Source organism: Octopus sinensis, linkage group LG13, assembly GCF_006345805.1.
Source record: "Octopus sinensis linkage group LG13, ASM634580v1, whole genome shotgun sequence".
NCBI classification, from domain to species: domain Eukaryota; kingdom Metazoa; phylum Mollusca; class Cephalopoda; order Octopoda; family Octopodidae; genus Octopus; species Octopus sinensis.
Window position 1 is genome coordinate 45,926,875 of NC_043009.1, and position 17,731 is coordinate 45,944,605.

Genomic DNA, 17,731 nt, shown 5'->3' on the forward strand with positions numbered 1-17,731 from the left:
TGCTAGTAAAATCTCATCATAAATTTGTTTTCTGTTAAACTGGTGTGTGTAAAGCGCGTGAGAGACTTGGTATTTTGTTCTCTCGCACACCACATTACTAGCCAAGAAATTACCACATAAGGAAAATTGTTTTTATCCATTCAAATACCGAAGGAAATCGAACATTATTATTCACGCTAGAAAGACTTCCTGCATTAAACTAGTTAACTTGTACGGGATTATTTTTTTGTATAAAAGTACAGTTAAGTTCAAGCGTGTTGATTTGTAAGATCTTGTTTCTTTTGAAAGATCTATGTTTCTTTTGAAATGTCGAATTGAGAGATTATCTTAGTTTATTTTCATATTAGAGCTGAAATTTGGAATGAGACAAATTTTTATGGGTTCTGCTTCTACTCTTAAATCTAACACCATTAGATCTAGCTATATATAGGATACGATTTAAAAAGATAGTGTTGTTCTGAAGTACCTCATTATAGCAATGAGAGCAGGTATAGAATATAGATACATCCGTGGATAATGAGTAGAAACTTTTACTTACATAGGAAACTAAATTTCGAAGAATACCGGCTGATTGATTAGAGCTCTTGATTATAATATTCCATTTGTCATTTCCTGCACTGACTGCACCCTTATTTTAATGCGTTTGCTATCGATTACTTTTAACATTTGTGTTTACCTCGGCATTTAGTTCGATCAAATGTATTATCAACAAATTCTTTTGCTTTGCATATAGTATATGTGTGTGTGTTTGGGTGTGTATATAATAATAATAATAATAATAATAATAATAATAATAATAATATAATAATAATAATAATAATAATAATAATTTTCTTTTTTAGATTGTTTTTTCCTCCTCCCTTCCGCCTTCTTATCTCACAAAAGTTTATTCATACATATGAATACATACATATATATTTCTTCCTTACCCACAAGGGGCTAAACATAGAGGGGACAAACAAGGACAGACAAAGGGATTAAGTCGATTATATCGACCTCAGTGCGTAACTGGTACTTAATTTATCGACCCGGAAAGGATGAAAGGCAAAGTCGACTTCGGCCGAATTTGAACAGAGAACGTAACGGCAGACGAAATACCTATTTCTTTATTACCCACAAGGGGCTAAACACAGAGGGGACAAACAAGGACAGACATAGGTATTAAGTCGATTACATCGACCCCAGTGCGTAACTGGTACTTAATTTATCGACCCCGAAAGGATGAAAGGCAAAGTCGACCTCGGCCGAATTTGTACTGAGAACGTAACGGCAGACGAAATACCGCTAAGCATTTCGCCCGACGTACTAACGTTTCTGTCAGCTCACGTGTGTGTGTGTGTGTGTGTGTGTGTGTGTGTGTGTGTGTGTGTGTGTGTGTGTGTGTGTGTGTGTTTCTGTCTGTTTGTGCGTGTGTATATGTGTGTGTATATATAATTGTCTAACAATACCCATTCGTTCTCGGTGCTGTGCTCAAGAATCTTCCAATCAACATTAGATATTCGAATGGCGGAAAACTGGCTGAATCGTTTCCGCGCCGGGCAGAATACTTATTTCGTCAGTCAAATTCGTTCTGAGTTCAAATTATCCCCCGAGGTCGACTTTTACATTTCATCCTTTCGGGGTCGATAATACAAGTTTCGAGTGAGCATTGGTGTCGATGTAATCGACTTAGCCCCCTGCGCCAAAGTTGCTGGCCTTGTGCTCAAATTTAAAACCAATATTAGGTATTCATTCCTTTCGTTCATTCTCGTTCGGAGGTCCCAACATGAAACCTCAAAGTAACGATTTACGAATATTTTAGCTTTCAATAAAATGGGACGTTGAAATTTACGTGTAATATTGACTATTTGTACTCTTGCTTGCATGTTTGGGTTTGCAAATATATACATATATATATACTTACGTCTATATTTACACATGTATATATATATATAAAACATTATTGGTGAATTGAAGAAATGGAGCTGAACGCAGATTGAACAGAAATCGTTTTATTTCATTCTACACGTGTTTCGAAAGGCACGTGTAGAATGAAATAAAACGATTTCTGTTCAATCTGCGTTCAGCTCCATTTCTTCAATTCACCAATAATGTTTTAATTTCAATTATCCGCACCAACGCACGGTTGCAACGCCAGATAGTTGTACCTCCAACCGTGCTGTTTACTGCTGTGATTTTGCTACTAAGGTATCGGTTAAACTTTTGATTAATCTACTACAAGATTATTCATCTTTCTATTTCACATAATTATATATATATATAATATATATATATATATGTATGTATACATATATATATATATATACACACATACATATATATATGGAATTAATATATATATATATATATATATATTATATATATTAATCAATATAGGGTGGCAAAAAAATTCAGCAGAAATTATTTGCCACTATATATATATATATATATATATATATATATATATATATATATATATATATGTATACATATATATATATATTATATATACACACATAGGCGCAGGAGTGGCTGTGTGGTAAGTAGCTTGCTAACCAACCACATGGTTGCGGGTTCAGTCCCACTGCGTGGCATCTTGGGCAAGTGTCTTCTGCTATAGCCCCGGGCCGACCAATGCCTTGTGAGTGGATTTGGTAGACGGAAACTGAAAGAAGCCTGTCGTATATATGTATATATATATATGTATGCGTGTGTTTGTGTGTATGTGTTTGTCCCCCTAGCATTGCTTGACAACCGATGCTGGTGTGTTTAGGTCCCCGTCACTTAGCGGTTCGGCAAAAAGAGACCGATAGAATAAGTACTAAAAGGTAGTGCTCCAGCATGGCCGCAGTCAAATGACTGAAACAAGTAAAAGAGTAAAAGAGTAAGAGTATATATATATGGAATTATATATATATAGAGAGAGAGAGACAGAGAGACAGAGAGACAGAGAGGGAGAAAGAATGAATGGAGTAAGTGGAGCAAGAGGACATATATAAAGACAATAATAAAGAAGTGAAAAAACCGTACATAGTACATGTGTTCTTCGGGCCCAAAAATCTTGCAAAACGAATTAATACACATACATAAATACATACATACATGCAAACATACATACACACATATATATATATATATATATATAATATATATTATATATATATATATATATATATATGACATGCCTACAGACACGCAATATGGTTTCCTTCCTGGAAGGAGCTGTCTAACGCAGCTACTACACCACTTCGACTGGGTACTAAAACAACAGCTCAACCATTGAAAGCTTTGTCAAGGCATTTCACAAAATCGACCATGGATTATATGTCACAAATTACGTGACCTTGGTATTGCTGGTAGACCGGAAGAGTGGCTGCATGATTTTCTTAGGCGCAGAGGTCAGGCTATCACAGCAAAGGATGCTCTCTCTAAAGTGACACTAATCCTCAGTGGAATCCCCCAGGGAACAGTGCTGGGTTCACTACTGTTTGTGGTTGCTCTCTCGGACATGTCCTCAGCCACACTCACCAGCTACGCCGATGATACAAAAGTATTGCAAGCGGTCAAGGAAGTATTATGTACTAAATGGTACCCCCGATAACCTTTTTAACTTATAAAACTTTCCCACTTCGATATATAATCAAGATGTAGTTGTGGTGGTTCTTTCGCTGACACACATTTTGTACTGGAGCCTTAGCTTCGTATCACCACGCTGTAAATATTCAGAACGAAGAGACAGAGTGACAGCGAACACACTGTGACATCGACAATTGCTACATTGATTCATTACTGTTGTAGTAAAATTTCATTTGGACGAAACCGAATGAAGGATTAGCTGTGTTAGGCTTGCCTGCTTATAATATAATGCCTATTATTTTTCATCGCGGTCTCTTTAATATTTTCAATGATCTACTTTACCTATAATAAGATGCAGAATCCACGTCAGACATTTTCACTGATATCTTGTCATGTATGCATGTCATGCGTCTATTATTTTCATGGATTCTTTCCAATTTACATCTAATCGAAAGACAAACGGAAATGGACATTAATTTGTTAACTTCAAGCAATTATATTCTCATTCTCATTTTTGTTTTATAACCACAAGAAAATTTGTTGCATTTTTCTTATTTTTATTAGCTATCGCCACAAAACGAAAATGAAACGAAAGTATTTTCAAATTACATTTATAATTTTACTGATTACGATTTCTACTAGATTTCTCGTCTAGTCTTTTCGTAATTACATTTCTCTTCAATGATTATAACTATCAATGGTGCTACACTGAGATGTAGATATTTAAGCTCCAAACCGTTCTTTTGTTTGACGCCAGAGTGAATTATACCAGTAAAGCTTCGGAATACTAAAGCAAGAAACAATCTAAGCAGGAAAAAAATATTATTGACTATTTGCATCGTCTCATTCCAAAGTTATGCAATATTTCTTTGTATTTGTCTTATTTAAACATTGTTTTATTAGATCCAGTTCATTAGCCATTAGCTAACGATATATCATGAGTTCAAATTCCTTGGCATAGTTTCGTTGAGGCTTTTGTCTTCTTAACACACGTAATAGTTAAATCAATTTAATTGCAGGAACAAGATTATGTTGGAAGCTTAGTGTTCAATCCAATAAAACATTAATTTCACAAATGCTGAATGCTACTATATTATGAAGTAACAGACGTTATGTTCCAATTTTGTTTACATAAATTTTTCATAATGGCGGAATTTCACGTATGCTGAAATAGGTCATAATATGCTGGAATGCGCGGTTATCACTGTTCCTTTTGTCGCTGTGGTCATGTGTTGTCGTCGTTATTGTTTGCGTTGCTGCTGTTAATGTTGTTGTCGTCGTTTATTAATCTCTGATGTGTTTTGGTTAAGGAAACCTGTTTAAACACAGCTAACTATTAATATCGGTATTTCAATGTATAATTTGTATATTGAAGGTAGTCTGGTGTGGTTTGAAGAAATTTGCTAGATATGTCCCAGTAAAGATAGTCAAATCGAATGGTCTTGACTGCATATTCCTGTGTGTACGACGGTATATTCATTACTCCTATGTGCATGAGAATATATTTCTGATTCGAAGATGTAGATTCTAGGTAGTTGATAATCCGAGTTTCTTGCTTTTATGCCATTGTTCCGTTTCAAATAACAATTACTCGTAAATAACTTGACTAGTACATTTGATAAGAAGTATGGCTGGTTAGGATGATTGAGGGCGTAGAGAGTCAGATTTAATACTGTCTTGGTATCTTCTGAAATAAACAAACATAATTTTTGTCATATGAGAATGGCACACCATTCTGTAGTGAAGTGACGCAAATTGATTTGTACCGTTGAAATATCATTGTTTTCACATAGGAACGATGTCACTTACCTCACGTCATTATAGCTCTTGGTAAAATAGTTAAATATTAAAATTCTTTCTCTTTCCTTTTAGAACTCTAAAGTTGTTTCGGACTCAAATATGATAGGTATTTATTACCATACTAACGAATGCTGAAAGATACAAATATCTTTTCAGTCACCAGAAAATCAATGTAGTGGAAGATGAATATATATCTACAGATTCAAATATATTTCTGTGCTTTAGATAGTACTCTATTACTAATGTTATAGAACGATATCATGTTATCTGTCAGAAAATGAACTCCCAAGTTAAGGTAGTAAAGTTTGACAAGAGAACTACTGAAATAGATATTTTAAAAGAACTAGTCTGTTTTCATTTATTTATTTTTTCCGATTCTGGCGAATTTCCTTTTTCTAAAAGAAGAAACGAGAACCGAACAAACGGGCTGAATAAATAGTATTTGCATGACCCACCATCGGTACTGTGCAGTGCTAATGTCAAATGTTTCTTGCAAGCCATATAAAATCAATATTTTGCATTAATTTTCCTCGTGTATACAAACATTAAATAATTTCAATGTGATGCAGATGATTGAATTAGGTTTATCGGGTGAAGGTTTGCCTATTTGCATCTCAATAATTCTGCATTGTGTTCTTCAAAACAATACCCAGTTTTCATCATACATATAGAGGAACACTTTATCACGCTAAATATTCGCTGTAGAGCATGATGACTTGAACAAAACCTCACCGGAGTGCTGCTCGGTTATACCCTTCAGTAAAACAGCAATATAACTATCAGTAGAAATTAATGTTCTGCGACGCAAAGAAGTCAGGAGGCTGTGCAGTACACTTCAATGATAACTCACCAATCATGTAAATCAATGTGGATTAACTTTGATATCGTTGTTGTAATAACAATAAAAATTAATAAATAAAATAGCATTCTACATAAGAAAATCAAATTTGGGTTGACTAGTCTAGCATTCTATTAATGCAAACCACCACTATCCATATTTTATAAACTTTTTTCCTTGTTTTTATTCAGTTTTAAATTATGGTTATTTTTAAGTCCAGGATCGAAGTCAATGTAATTATTTCAAATTTTCTCAATTGCTATATTGTTTGCAGGGAAATATTCAGAACAATATAAACTATCACGACTTCTGCCGTAATTTATTTCGGTTTTTATATTGCACTAACTTGTTACGAATTTTGCGAAATGTTTAATTTTCTGTTTCTTCGACGTATAGTTATACAGAAACTGAACAAATTATATTTAACCAGATTACCTGGTTTTATTTTTGTTACGTTGATTGCAATGTAGCAAGCAAAATGAAAGTAAAATCCAAGCAAACTGCAGTTCATGAGTCACGATTTGATTTAAAGTTCAATTTCTAGTTTTCAGTCTCCGTTGCCGCCACTTCACATTATCTTGAATCGAAATGTTCCTCACGTTATCTTGGATATTACTGATGTTCAATCTCGTAAGACTCTCGCCTAAATAATTACTCGACTGTAAAGACTTAAAAATTAATATGATCATTCCTTATAGCTGATTACTATTTCCGATCTATTCAGTCATTGGGATAGACCCTAGTATCGATGCATCCTTCTAGAGCAGTGGTTCCCAAAGTGGGTGGTATTTCCCCCTTGTGGGCGGTGTAAAGTCGGAGACAAGTGAGGTGATAATGGGGGTAGTGATTCATGTGAAAAGTCGGGTAGTGATTCATGTAAAGCAACAAAATAATGGGTTCATTAGGTTAAATTTTATTTGTGGAATACAGTTGCTGAGAATTTGCTTCAGAAAGAGATCTATGTTTGTGATGGTTAGTTGGGTTGGGGGACGCTAGGAATCTGGCCTGGGTGTCAATGGGGTGGTAGCCCGAAAATGTTTGGGAACTACTGTTCTAGAGTATTGTCAACTACATAGAGCCTACTTATTATTATTGATTGGTACATATACATTTTAAAGTTTTCTTCTTTCAAAAATCGATATATAGGTAAAAAAAACACAGAGAGAAGAAACTAAGTAGAACTTGAACTCATTATGTAAAGGAACAACTAAACACCACAAAACATGATGGCAGAAACAGGAGCTAACTCTCCCTCATATCTTACCCAAATTTGTGAGGAATGTAAAGAGATGTGTATTCAGGGCGATGCTGTTCTTGTCCTGGATTTAATGCATTTTAAACAAAATAATAATTTTAAAAAATGGATGTTCAGGTAACAAAAACACATCACATTCGTTCACCTTCCATTTGCAAGGAAACTAAGTTTTCTGCCCTAAGAAATATATTAATTGCACTAAATGACTTTTCTCGCCAGAATAGAAATTACTTTTAGGCTATTTCTTTCTCTCTTACTCTAAAGAAATTTATATTATATTCCACCACTATTTCTTTTTTTTTAATACGGAAATGGATTTAAAACGCGTGATCACCAAAGTAATCTTTATTGTTATTGTTTTTGTTCTTGAAAGATATTTTAAAGAACATATATATCAGAATATTTCATCATTATTACATAAACATATTACTTTATTGCCATTAATCTTTCGTAATGCACTTTCTGACACATACGAAAAATTACATTACTGTCAAGGCTTTCACAAATATTTATTATCGGATTAAGAAATTTGAGACTCGCAGAATTCTTAGGGCGTCATAAAAAATGACTTTCATTATTATTTATTTACCATTACATTCCGATTTCAAATTCTGCTGGAAACAACTTTTTTTAACTATCTGAGGTCAGCAACTAAAATCGGTCTTTACCGAACAGTGAACGATTTTAAGGGTATCGTTGAAGGCCTAGTTGGGGGCCCAAACTTCCGAGTTCTTTTATAGGGTTTAGAAAACTGAATGACCACTGCAATAAGTGTCTGAATCTGAGAGCAGAATATGTTGAATAAAATCTTCCTGTATTTTCTTTTACCCAAAGCCAGGAACTTTTCAGCATTCCCTCGTACATTAACGCCAAGGCTTCTTCAGTTATTTTACAATTCAATAGTATTACTTCATTAACTGACTTATTTTCGCATCTAGTAAAATATCGCGTTTTATTTAGCCTCGCATTTTATGTTCTGAGTTCAAATCCCGCCTAAATTAAATTGGTCTTTCATTATTCCACTGTCGATAAAATAAAGTGTTAGTCAAATAGTGAGTAGATATAATCCACTAACCCATTGATTTGAAGCCTTAGAACTCTCAGAAATTATTAACGGTACCATTGAAGGGACGCAATATTACAGAAACGGTAGCGCGATGGAGGAATTGGAATACTGTATTTCCGTAATTTTTTATTCATATTTCATTCTTTCGGGACCGATAACATAAATAGTATTGAATTATTGAAATGGATGTAATCCTCTACAGCATTATACCACCTACAATCAGCTCCTGGAAAAATGTAAAAGCAAAAGGATGTGTATGCGATTGTGTGTATGAGTGTGTGCGTATGTGCAGTGTGTAATCTGTGTGTGTGAGTGTGTGTAGTATTTGTAAAGTGCACGTTAATTGTCCGGTGTGTAACCAATATCTTAGAAAAGCGTTGTTCCGTTCTAATGTGGAGATGCAGCTTGTAAAGAGAATTCATTGTATTTTGGTGAAATCTTTTGCGAAATGACTCTTTGGTTATAAAAATTGCAGAATATTCTTACAAAAATTCAAGTCTGGAGGGCATATTGTAAAATTATATATATTTTGACATTAGTAAAACATAAATATATTATTTTATAATGTTCCCTCCAAATTTGCGCTTGGGCATATGCATGCATACATACATGCATACATGCATACATACATACATACATACATACATACATACATACATACATACATGTGTGTATGTGTGAGGAGAGAAATAGCTCAATCACCAGTGGCATTTATTGTAGAACAATGATGCATTAGGGTATATTGCAAAACATGAAAGATAAATTCGTGTTTTATTGAAATTCTCTCGGCTTCCAGAGAAGATGGACAATCGCTTAGTGGCAGTTGGTACTAGCTTCCAGTACGAAGGTAAGATACATCCAATAGTCATATATATCAAATCGAAAGCGATTTTGAAAAAGGAGAGAGACTGAATTACTGGAAATAAGTAATAAAAGAAAATATGTAAGATATTCAGAGGAGATTTTAAATCAATAATCCTCAAGTCATTTGGTTTCTTTCTTACCCAGTTGTGCCGCTTCCTTTGTTTTTTTCAAAAATTTCAATTTTGTTAGTGTACAATTCAATAGTATTACTTCATTAACTGACTTATTTTCGCATCTAGTAAAATATCGCGTTTTATTTAGTCTCGAATTTTATGTTCTGAGTTCAAATCCCGCCTAAATTAAATTGGTCTTAGTGTTAGTCAAATAGTGAGTAGATATAATCCACTAACCCATTGATTTGAAACCTTAGAACTCTCAGAAATTATTAACGGTACCATTGAAGTGGGTGTAATCTATTACAGCATCTTTTTTTTCTTTTTTTAAATTTTTTTCTTGCTTTGTTTTTTCAAAAATTTCAATTTTGTTAATGTAAATCATTTCTGTATGTTTTCTAAAGAATTTCTTGCAGCATTTTTGAGAATTTCTTGCAACCTTTTCTCAATAACATTATAGATTCTTGAAAATTATATTACACATAGATGTCATCTCTTAATGAAAGAATTTCTGCAATTCAGATTGTTTTAGATCACATATTGTTGTCATATCTCTTCAGTGTCTGTGCTAATAACTTTGACAGAAGCATGAAGATCCCATAAAGTCTCTATCACTTTCCAGCTCAAATTTGAACCCATAAGTTTAATTTTGGATCCCTGTAGTCATAATATGATTACTAGTAAAAAAAAAAGGGGGTCATTTTTCAGGCCTTGTATCCATAATAGAAAGGTCGAGCTTGCAGAATCTTTAGTACGCCGAGCCAAATGATTTTGCTGTTACGTTCTGAGGTCAGAATCTGCCAAGGTCGACTTTGCCTTCTCATTCTTTCGGGGTCGATAAATTAAACACCAGTTAAGTACTGGGGATCGATGTAATCGGCTATCTTCCTCCAAACAAATTTCAGGCCTTGCGCCTTTAGTAGAAATTATTATTATTATTATTATCATTATTATTATTATTATTATTATTCTAATATTTTAAAAAGGATTGACGTAACTCTTCACAAAAGTAAACAGTCAAGACGAAGAGCACGATTCGATTGTAATATATTTTATTACAATCGAACCGCGCTCTACGTCTTGACTATTATTATTATTATTATTATTATTATTATTATTATTATTAATATTATTATTATTGTTATCATTATTATTGTTATCATTATTATTATTATTGTTATCATTATTATTATTATTGTTATTATTAATATTGTTATTATTATTATTGTTATTATTATTATTGTTATTATTATTGTTATCATTATTATTGTTATTATTGTTATTGTTATTATTATTATTATTGTTATCATTGTCATTATTATTATTATTATTATTATTATTATTATTATTATTATTATTATTATTATTATTATTATCATTATTTCCCTCTATCTTTAATTTGGCGCAGTCACAAAATCGGTATGACCTCGAACAATATGTACGACAGTCCTTGCAACCCGAGCAAGTCAGACAAAATGCATTGCAATTTTGTTATTATTTTCGTCACTGTAAAATCCTAGTTCAAATTCGATCAAAATTGATTTCACTCATTATTATTTCAAGATCAATAAAAAATATACTAGTAATATACCAAGACAGTTCGATCAATTAAACAACCAATCTAAGAAGAATCAATATTGTTTTCTGTTTCAGTTACTGGACGCAAGAGTAGGTGTCCTTGGCGGAAGTGCAGTAGAAGCCTTCATTAATCGTATTCACCGGCCGATTTTCCATGCATCACAAAATTATTTAGTTAATTCATCTGATACTGGTATCCGAATGTTAATGTAAGTAAACCCAAAATATTCTGAAATTCTTCAGTGTTTGTGGAGTATTTATTCTTTTCATTATATTGTGTATGACATCCCTTCTATGCCAATATGATAATCATAAACTTAATCGAACATGAATATTCAAAAATTCGAACATCACTACTAACTTCAATTAGCTGATAAATTGTACCATTATCAAGTTTTATATACAAGCGTATTAAGGCAATTAAATAATATAAATAGTGGATATGTTTGTAAATTTCAAATTTTTACACACTGTGACATTTGTTTTGTGGTTGTGTATTTCATCTGACAGGATGACTTCAAATAAAAAATAAGTTAATAGCGCAACAATCCAATGCGATATTAAGACAGTACAAAAATATGCTTTTAGAAACTTAAAGAAAATATGAAATACAGAAATTTTACTGATTAGACTAACTACACAAAGAAGATAATCAATTTGTATGTATGAACATATATGAGTGCGTGTGTGCGCGCGCGCGTGTGTGTGTGTGTGTGTGTGTGTTTGTGTGTGTGTGTGTGTGTGTAAGTAATTGGACTTAGGGTATATGTCTCTTAGTATGTCGATTAAAGCACATACACCGTTCGGGCTACCTGATGTCATCCAGAGTGAGTATATAATTTTCACTCGATCTACGTCAGGAAATCTGCCGTATTTCATGAGTTCATAATTGATAAAGGATACGGAAGTTTGATTTAATACTAATCTTTATTCATCACGACGATCGTTTCGACCCCAACCCCTCATGTATCTGTCCGAGTGGGGTAGGATATTGTGTATCTAGTTGTGTTGTATCAATCAGTGCAATATGTGTCACTTCAGGTGCTTGGTGTAGAAAAATATATCCCACTAGATATACTGAGTTCTCCTTGGCACGTTCTCACTGGTTGTACATTGGTTGTGGTTATCAAGATGGTGTTATTAGCGACAGGCGTCTAACTGTTATCTCGCACCCTGCTGGGTATCATGTTCCCCGGTCGTTCATAGATGAATGGTCGTTAGGTTTGAGGGGCACGCACATATGCATACAAGTATTTGTTTATACACATAGACACACACTTATATATATATATATATCGTGATCACGTGACCGACCAGGCTATCAGATGCAGCTACACATCGCTGGTCACAATACGCTTCGCTTTGATTTAGCCTTCAAATGACGCCAATATATATATATATATATATTTAATTCTATTTTTAACAAAATGTCTTCTGCAGAACCTCTGTACGAGTTGTAATATAATATATAAGTGCATTGTGAACACTCGAGGAGGCCCGTATGTGTGTATCGGCACTTCTTTCAAAAATCGATATAGGAACCATATAGCCTGCTTCAAAAAAGTTAATAAATGGTACTCAATATCACTAGCTGATTTCGTCTGGAAACTGAGAGACGAGAAGGTTAAATGTGAACTAACTTGGTCAATAGTAAGACATGCGAGTCCGTCCAACATCCTGTCTAGGAAATTCCATCTATACTCCGAATAATCATTGTCTCTACTTTTGACGAATGATATGATTATTAATCGATTTTCGGAAAGATTGTCTAGCTGTTTGCACACAAGCAAACATAGTTTTGCACTGTACGATGCAAAAAGTACATAAGGATTTCAAATTAAATACACAAAAAATAATAGCTAGATAATTTAAACCTGTCCGCCTCTCAAGTGACAAAATCCTGCGCCAGAACCTTGGAACTTACACTGCGAGATAACATCAGCTTTAATATTGAATGTGAACTGTTTTGAATATACGCGCGTTTGTCCTTGTAATTTGGTTTTGATCCGAGAGTATATGTGCGATGTGTTATTTGTATTATATTAGATCGTGTACATTATAGGTTGTATGTCATCGCGCCTCTGAACGTTCTATCCCACTAACTTATATAGCTAGGCAATACAGTCCTAGACTACCTGTACAAGTTATACTTATTGACAATCCGATTAAACTCTATATTATCCAGTATGATATCGAGATTATTGTAGAATGATATTACGACAATTGCATGTACAGTCCCTGCAAAGTGTTATACGTATTTTGTTATTGGTTGTGTGTTATCGTGGCTCTGAACTTTGTATCTCACTAACTCATATAGCCAGACAATACGGTCTTAGACTACCTATATAAGTTTTAATTGGGACGATCTATATAACTCCATATTATCCAATATCTTACAGAGATTTTAGAAATTCTTTTATTTAATGTGAGGGAAATCTATAAACTTACGTTGGACTGTTAAAGAGAAGTGCAGTCAAACTTAGTTCACTCAAACACGTGATGTCCGATGATGATTTATTTTCCACGGCAGAAAATAGCGTGTAACTGCATAAAAAACAATCGAATTAACATATTTATCGAGAGATCATTCCAATTCAGCTAAAGTTGATCCACCTGCAGTTTTCCAAGCTTTTCCAAGGAGCTTAATTTCTACATCCCAGCAAGCAGCTACATGCATTTATCCTTTTGTATATATATAGTTTACGAAAAATACAAAAGACGAAGACATGTGGTGTACAAAACAAACAGATGTATTAGTATAACGCTCAGGAATAGAAAATGTCTTTTACATTTCGAGCCTACGCTCTTCTACAAAAAGGGACACAGAAAAAACAAGGAGAGAAACAAGGAGAGAAAAGAAGGAGAGAATATATATATATATATATATATATATATATATATATATATATATGAGAGGGTAGTGTGTGTGTGTGAATATGTTAGAGGTATAAATCCGAACACGATCAGCATGCTAAAAGCAAGAAATAATGATATTGCAATATTTCCGGCATAGTCCCTTCATTAGTTATATATCGTTTCGTATTTATCAAAATCGTGAAATATTTTCGTACAATAATGTATAACTGTAGCACACAGATATCAGCTCCTTACTATGAAGCAAAATTTCAATAGGAATCTGAGTTGCCGCATTGTATGGTAAATTCAAATTTCTGTAAGGGGTATAACTCATTACATTTTAATACTGATTATTACGAGTGAGTAATTTCACTATAGTTGACTAATAAGGATGTAAAATAAGCATCACATAGTGGGAAAACTATTTTAATTCAGTTAATTTTGCTTAAATCGTGTACCATTTATATAAGTCCTGAGGTCGATTTTTTCGACTAAAACACCTCATGGCTGTGCATCAGCATGGCCGTTGTCAAATAACTGAGAAAAATAAAAGATAAAAGATAGAAACGCACTCACACATGCACACACGCATACACACACACACACATACACACACACACACACACACACACACACACACACACACACAAGCACACATTCAAATGGCTTTGAGGAAGCATCTACACTCAACTCTAGGTAGACGGACGGTTCCTTCTTGCAGAAACGTCTGTTAGCTAATGAATGCGATTACGTAACCCCTGTGCTTTAGTCAGTAATTTATTAATTAATTATATCTCTTTTTGTCTTGGTGTGCGTAGAAGATTTATATATTATACTTTCTAAACTGGAAGTTCGGTGCATTTTTTAAGGACTTAGCCAGGAAGAAGGGGACTAGCCCTAACTTTTGAGTTGATACATAAGGTTGATACAATGTCTCTTGCGTTTGGATAACTGTAAGGCTAGGTGTACGGGGAATACTAGGGGCGGTGCGAAGAGAATTGCAGCGGATTGAATTTAGAAAGGTACAGAGACAAAGAAAATGTATGGTTTGACAAGAATAGCAGACAGATATATTGGGTAATGCCTGATTGAGTTTATTTGCGACAACAGATGATGTGAATACTTGTTGGATATAAATTAGTTGCCTACTAACGTAATATAGAAGTGCAATGTAGTTAATGGAAAATGTTATATAGTATCGCAGACTAGTGATTTATAATTCTATATTTGCATTTGCTGTGGTTTATATATTTTCATACGTTGTCAAAAAGGTGTGAAGAATCGTGAAGAGAATTAAATAATAACGTATGAGTAGTTGGCTTCATCCGTTTGTGCCTCAATTTTCATACATTCTCTTTCCTCCGTCTTCTAAAGGAAGCGAGTGCACTTCGAGGAAAGAAATGCTTTCTGTAGTTGTAAGCACGTTTATGATTCAAGATTATAACTTACAGTTTTGAAGTGTGTTTACTGTATTCGTTCTTAAGTGTTTATTCAGTCTTCAGTTTGGCGCAGTGTGTCTATGGGAACATTGCCAGAGCATTGATGGTGTGAAAATATAGGTGAAGAATATGAACAGAATCAAGATACGCAAGATGAGAGGGTGGCGCAATAAAGTTGTAAGAAAAAAAGAGAAAGTGTGGAGAAGCATAAGAAAGTTGTTTATATAAAAGTACACAAAGGGTAGCAGATTATGCTTGGAATTGTTCGATATTTTGATTTTGTTTTCTACTTGTTCTGTAATTTCAGCGTTACATTTTTATTAATAAGCTTTCTTTTTTTGTTATTTTTGGATATTTATTTTCATATTTTAATCTAATACAAACATTCTGTGAAATGTTTGGTTGAAAAAATATTTATTTTTCTGAATAATTTCAATTTACGAGGTTTATTGTTATCTTGATTTTCTTTCTAATACCATCAAATACATATTGACGTTAGCATCATTGTTACTAATCCTCCTCTTCCTCTACCTCCTCCTCTTCCCCTCCTCCTCCTCCTCCTCATTCTCCTCATCATCACTATCATCATCATCATCATCATCATTAATCATCATCATCATCACCTCTGTCGTTCTTGTCATTGTCATCTTCCTCATTATCATTCTTGTCATGGGGATATTTTTATGGCTGGGATCATTGTCCTGTGTCTAGTGGTATTAGAAGTAATGCTGTATCTATAGTATCAGCAATTATATAAACGACAACAGCAGCAACAACTGCAGCAGAAGTAGAAGTAGAAGTAACACCTACGCCAGATAAAATGCTTGAATCTCTTCACTTTATTTATCTTTTATCATTTTGTCTTTTACTTGTTTCAATCATTAGAGTGCGGCCATGCTGGGATACCGCCTTGAAGGATTTTAGTGGAACAAATCGACCCAGTGCTTATTTTTAAGCCTGGCTCTTATGCTATCGGCGTCTTTTGCCGAACCATTAAGTTATGGGGGACGTAAGCAAACCAACACTGATTCTCAAGCGGTGGTTGGGGAAACAAACACAGACACACGCACACACATACTCTCACGTACATAAAGATGTATACGAGGGTCTTCTTTCAGTTTTTGTCTACCAAATCCTTCTATTCAGAAGACCTTGGTCGACCCGAGGTACTGTAAAGACACCCAAGGTTCCACTGAGCCAAGAACCACGTGGTTGGGAAGCAAACTTCATACGTCACAACCACGCCTGGCCTATACTCATATTCCGATTGTTCTCATGTCCATAGGCTAGTTGATAGGCTTTCAAGGTGGATCCTCTGCATACAGATCGGTCCAAATCCCAGAGCACCCACAATGCATTATTTTACAAAAGTTAGCAAACATGTATGTTTTCGTGTATTTCCTCGTTTTCTCATCTTTATACCGGGAACCTATATGTTTCCCCATGAAATGAACAGGCATTTAACACTGTGATTGTTACGCTATATGTTGGGTCTGTAAGTGGGTGCTCAGTTGATAGATCTGTTCGAAGGTTGGGTAACTAATAAAGCCATAATGCAGTATGGCTCTTCGTAAGTTGATGTATTTTCCTATGAAAAGCACAGAGCATTTCACTCTGGGAATATATGAAGATTACATCTATGAAGAGTATTAACAGATACGTTCATCTATTCTTGAATCTCTGTTGAAAATTTATTGCACTCAACCGTCCAAAATTATCAGAAATATTTCAGATTTAAGGTTTCACATAATTCATGTTGATGTATAAGAAATCAAAATATCTGTACAAATTATCTTTCAAAAAACAGTGAATTCGATCCATTAATTATATTACCTTCTTTATTTTCATGTCGTCATAAACTATGGAGATACATTCAAATCACAAAATAAACTATGATCATAAAATAAAGTACTAGCCTGATATCAGCCATGAAATTCATGTATTTAGGTTTACACTAAAGGCTATTTTCATTGTTCATGAGATATCATTTCTACAAAAAAGTAAAAACTAAATTTTACAAAATCATGTTTTACAATCATATTGTCTTTTTTAAGAGTTTTAATTAAAATACAAGCTTCATTTTTACTTTTAATAATCGAAGTTGAGAGGAGGCCTCGTGAGGCCCAAATCAGTTTTGTGTTGTCTGAAGTTATTTATCGTGGAGGCCCTGGTTGTACGACATAATCAGCTGTCTGGTTCATGTTGCATGTGTTAGTATTGCTTAGTTTAGAAAGTTTGACAGAAATCTGTGTATATCCCCTGGATTTATATTTGTAAAACTGTTGGGTTATTTATTTTTAACTGTTGTGTATGGATTTTAACTCGTGGGTTTTACATTCTAACTTCTGAGTTTCTGATTATAATTTG

At 33.9% G+C, this 17,731-nt stretch overlaps 1 protein-coding gene across 2 annotated transcripts in view; it reads left to right on the forward strand.

The window, feature by feature from the left end:
• Nucleotides 1-17,731, forward strand: part of LOC115218291 (glutamate receptor ionotropic, NMDA 3A-like) — an 810,188-nt gene that overhangs the window by 620,531 nt on the left and 171,926 nt on the right. For both annotated transcript variants that reach the window (XM_036508342.1, XM_036508343.1), the window contains exon 5: nt 11,145-11,278. In XM_036508342.1, coding sequence (XP_036364235.1) covers nt 11,145-11,278 — 134 coding nt within the window. The remainder of the gene's footprint in view (nt 1-11,144; nt 11,279-17,731) is intronic.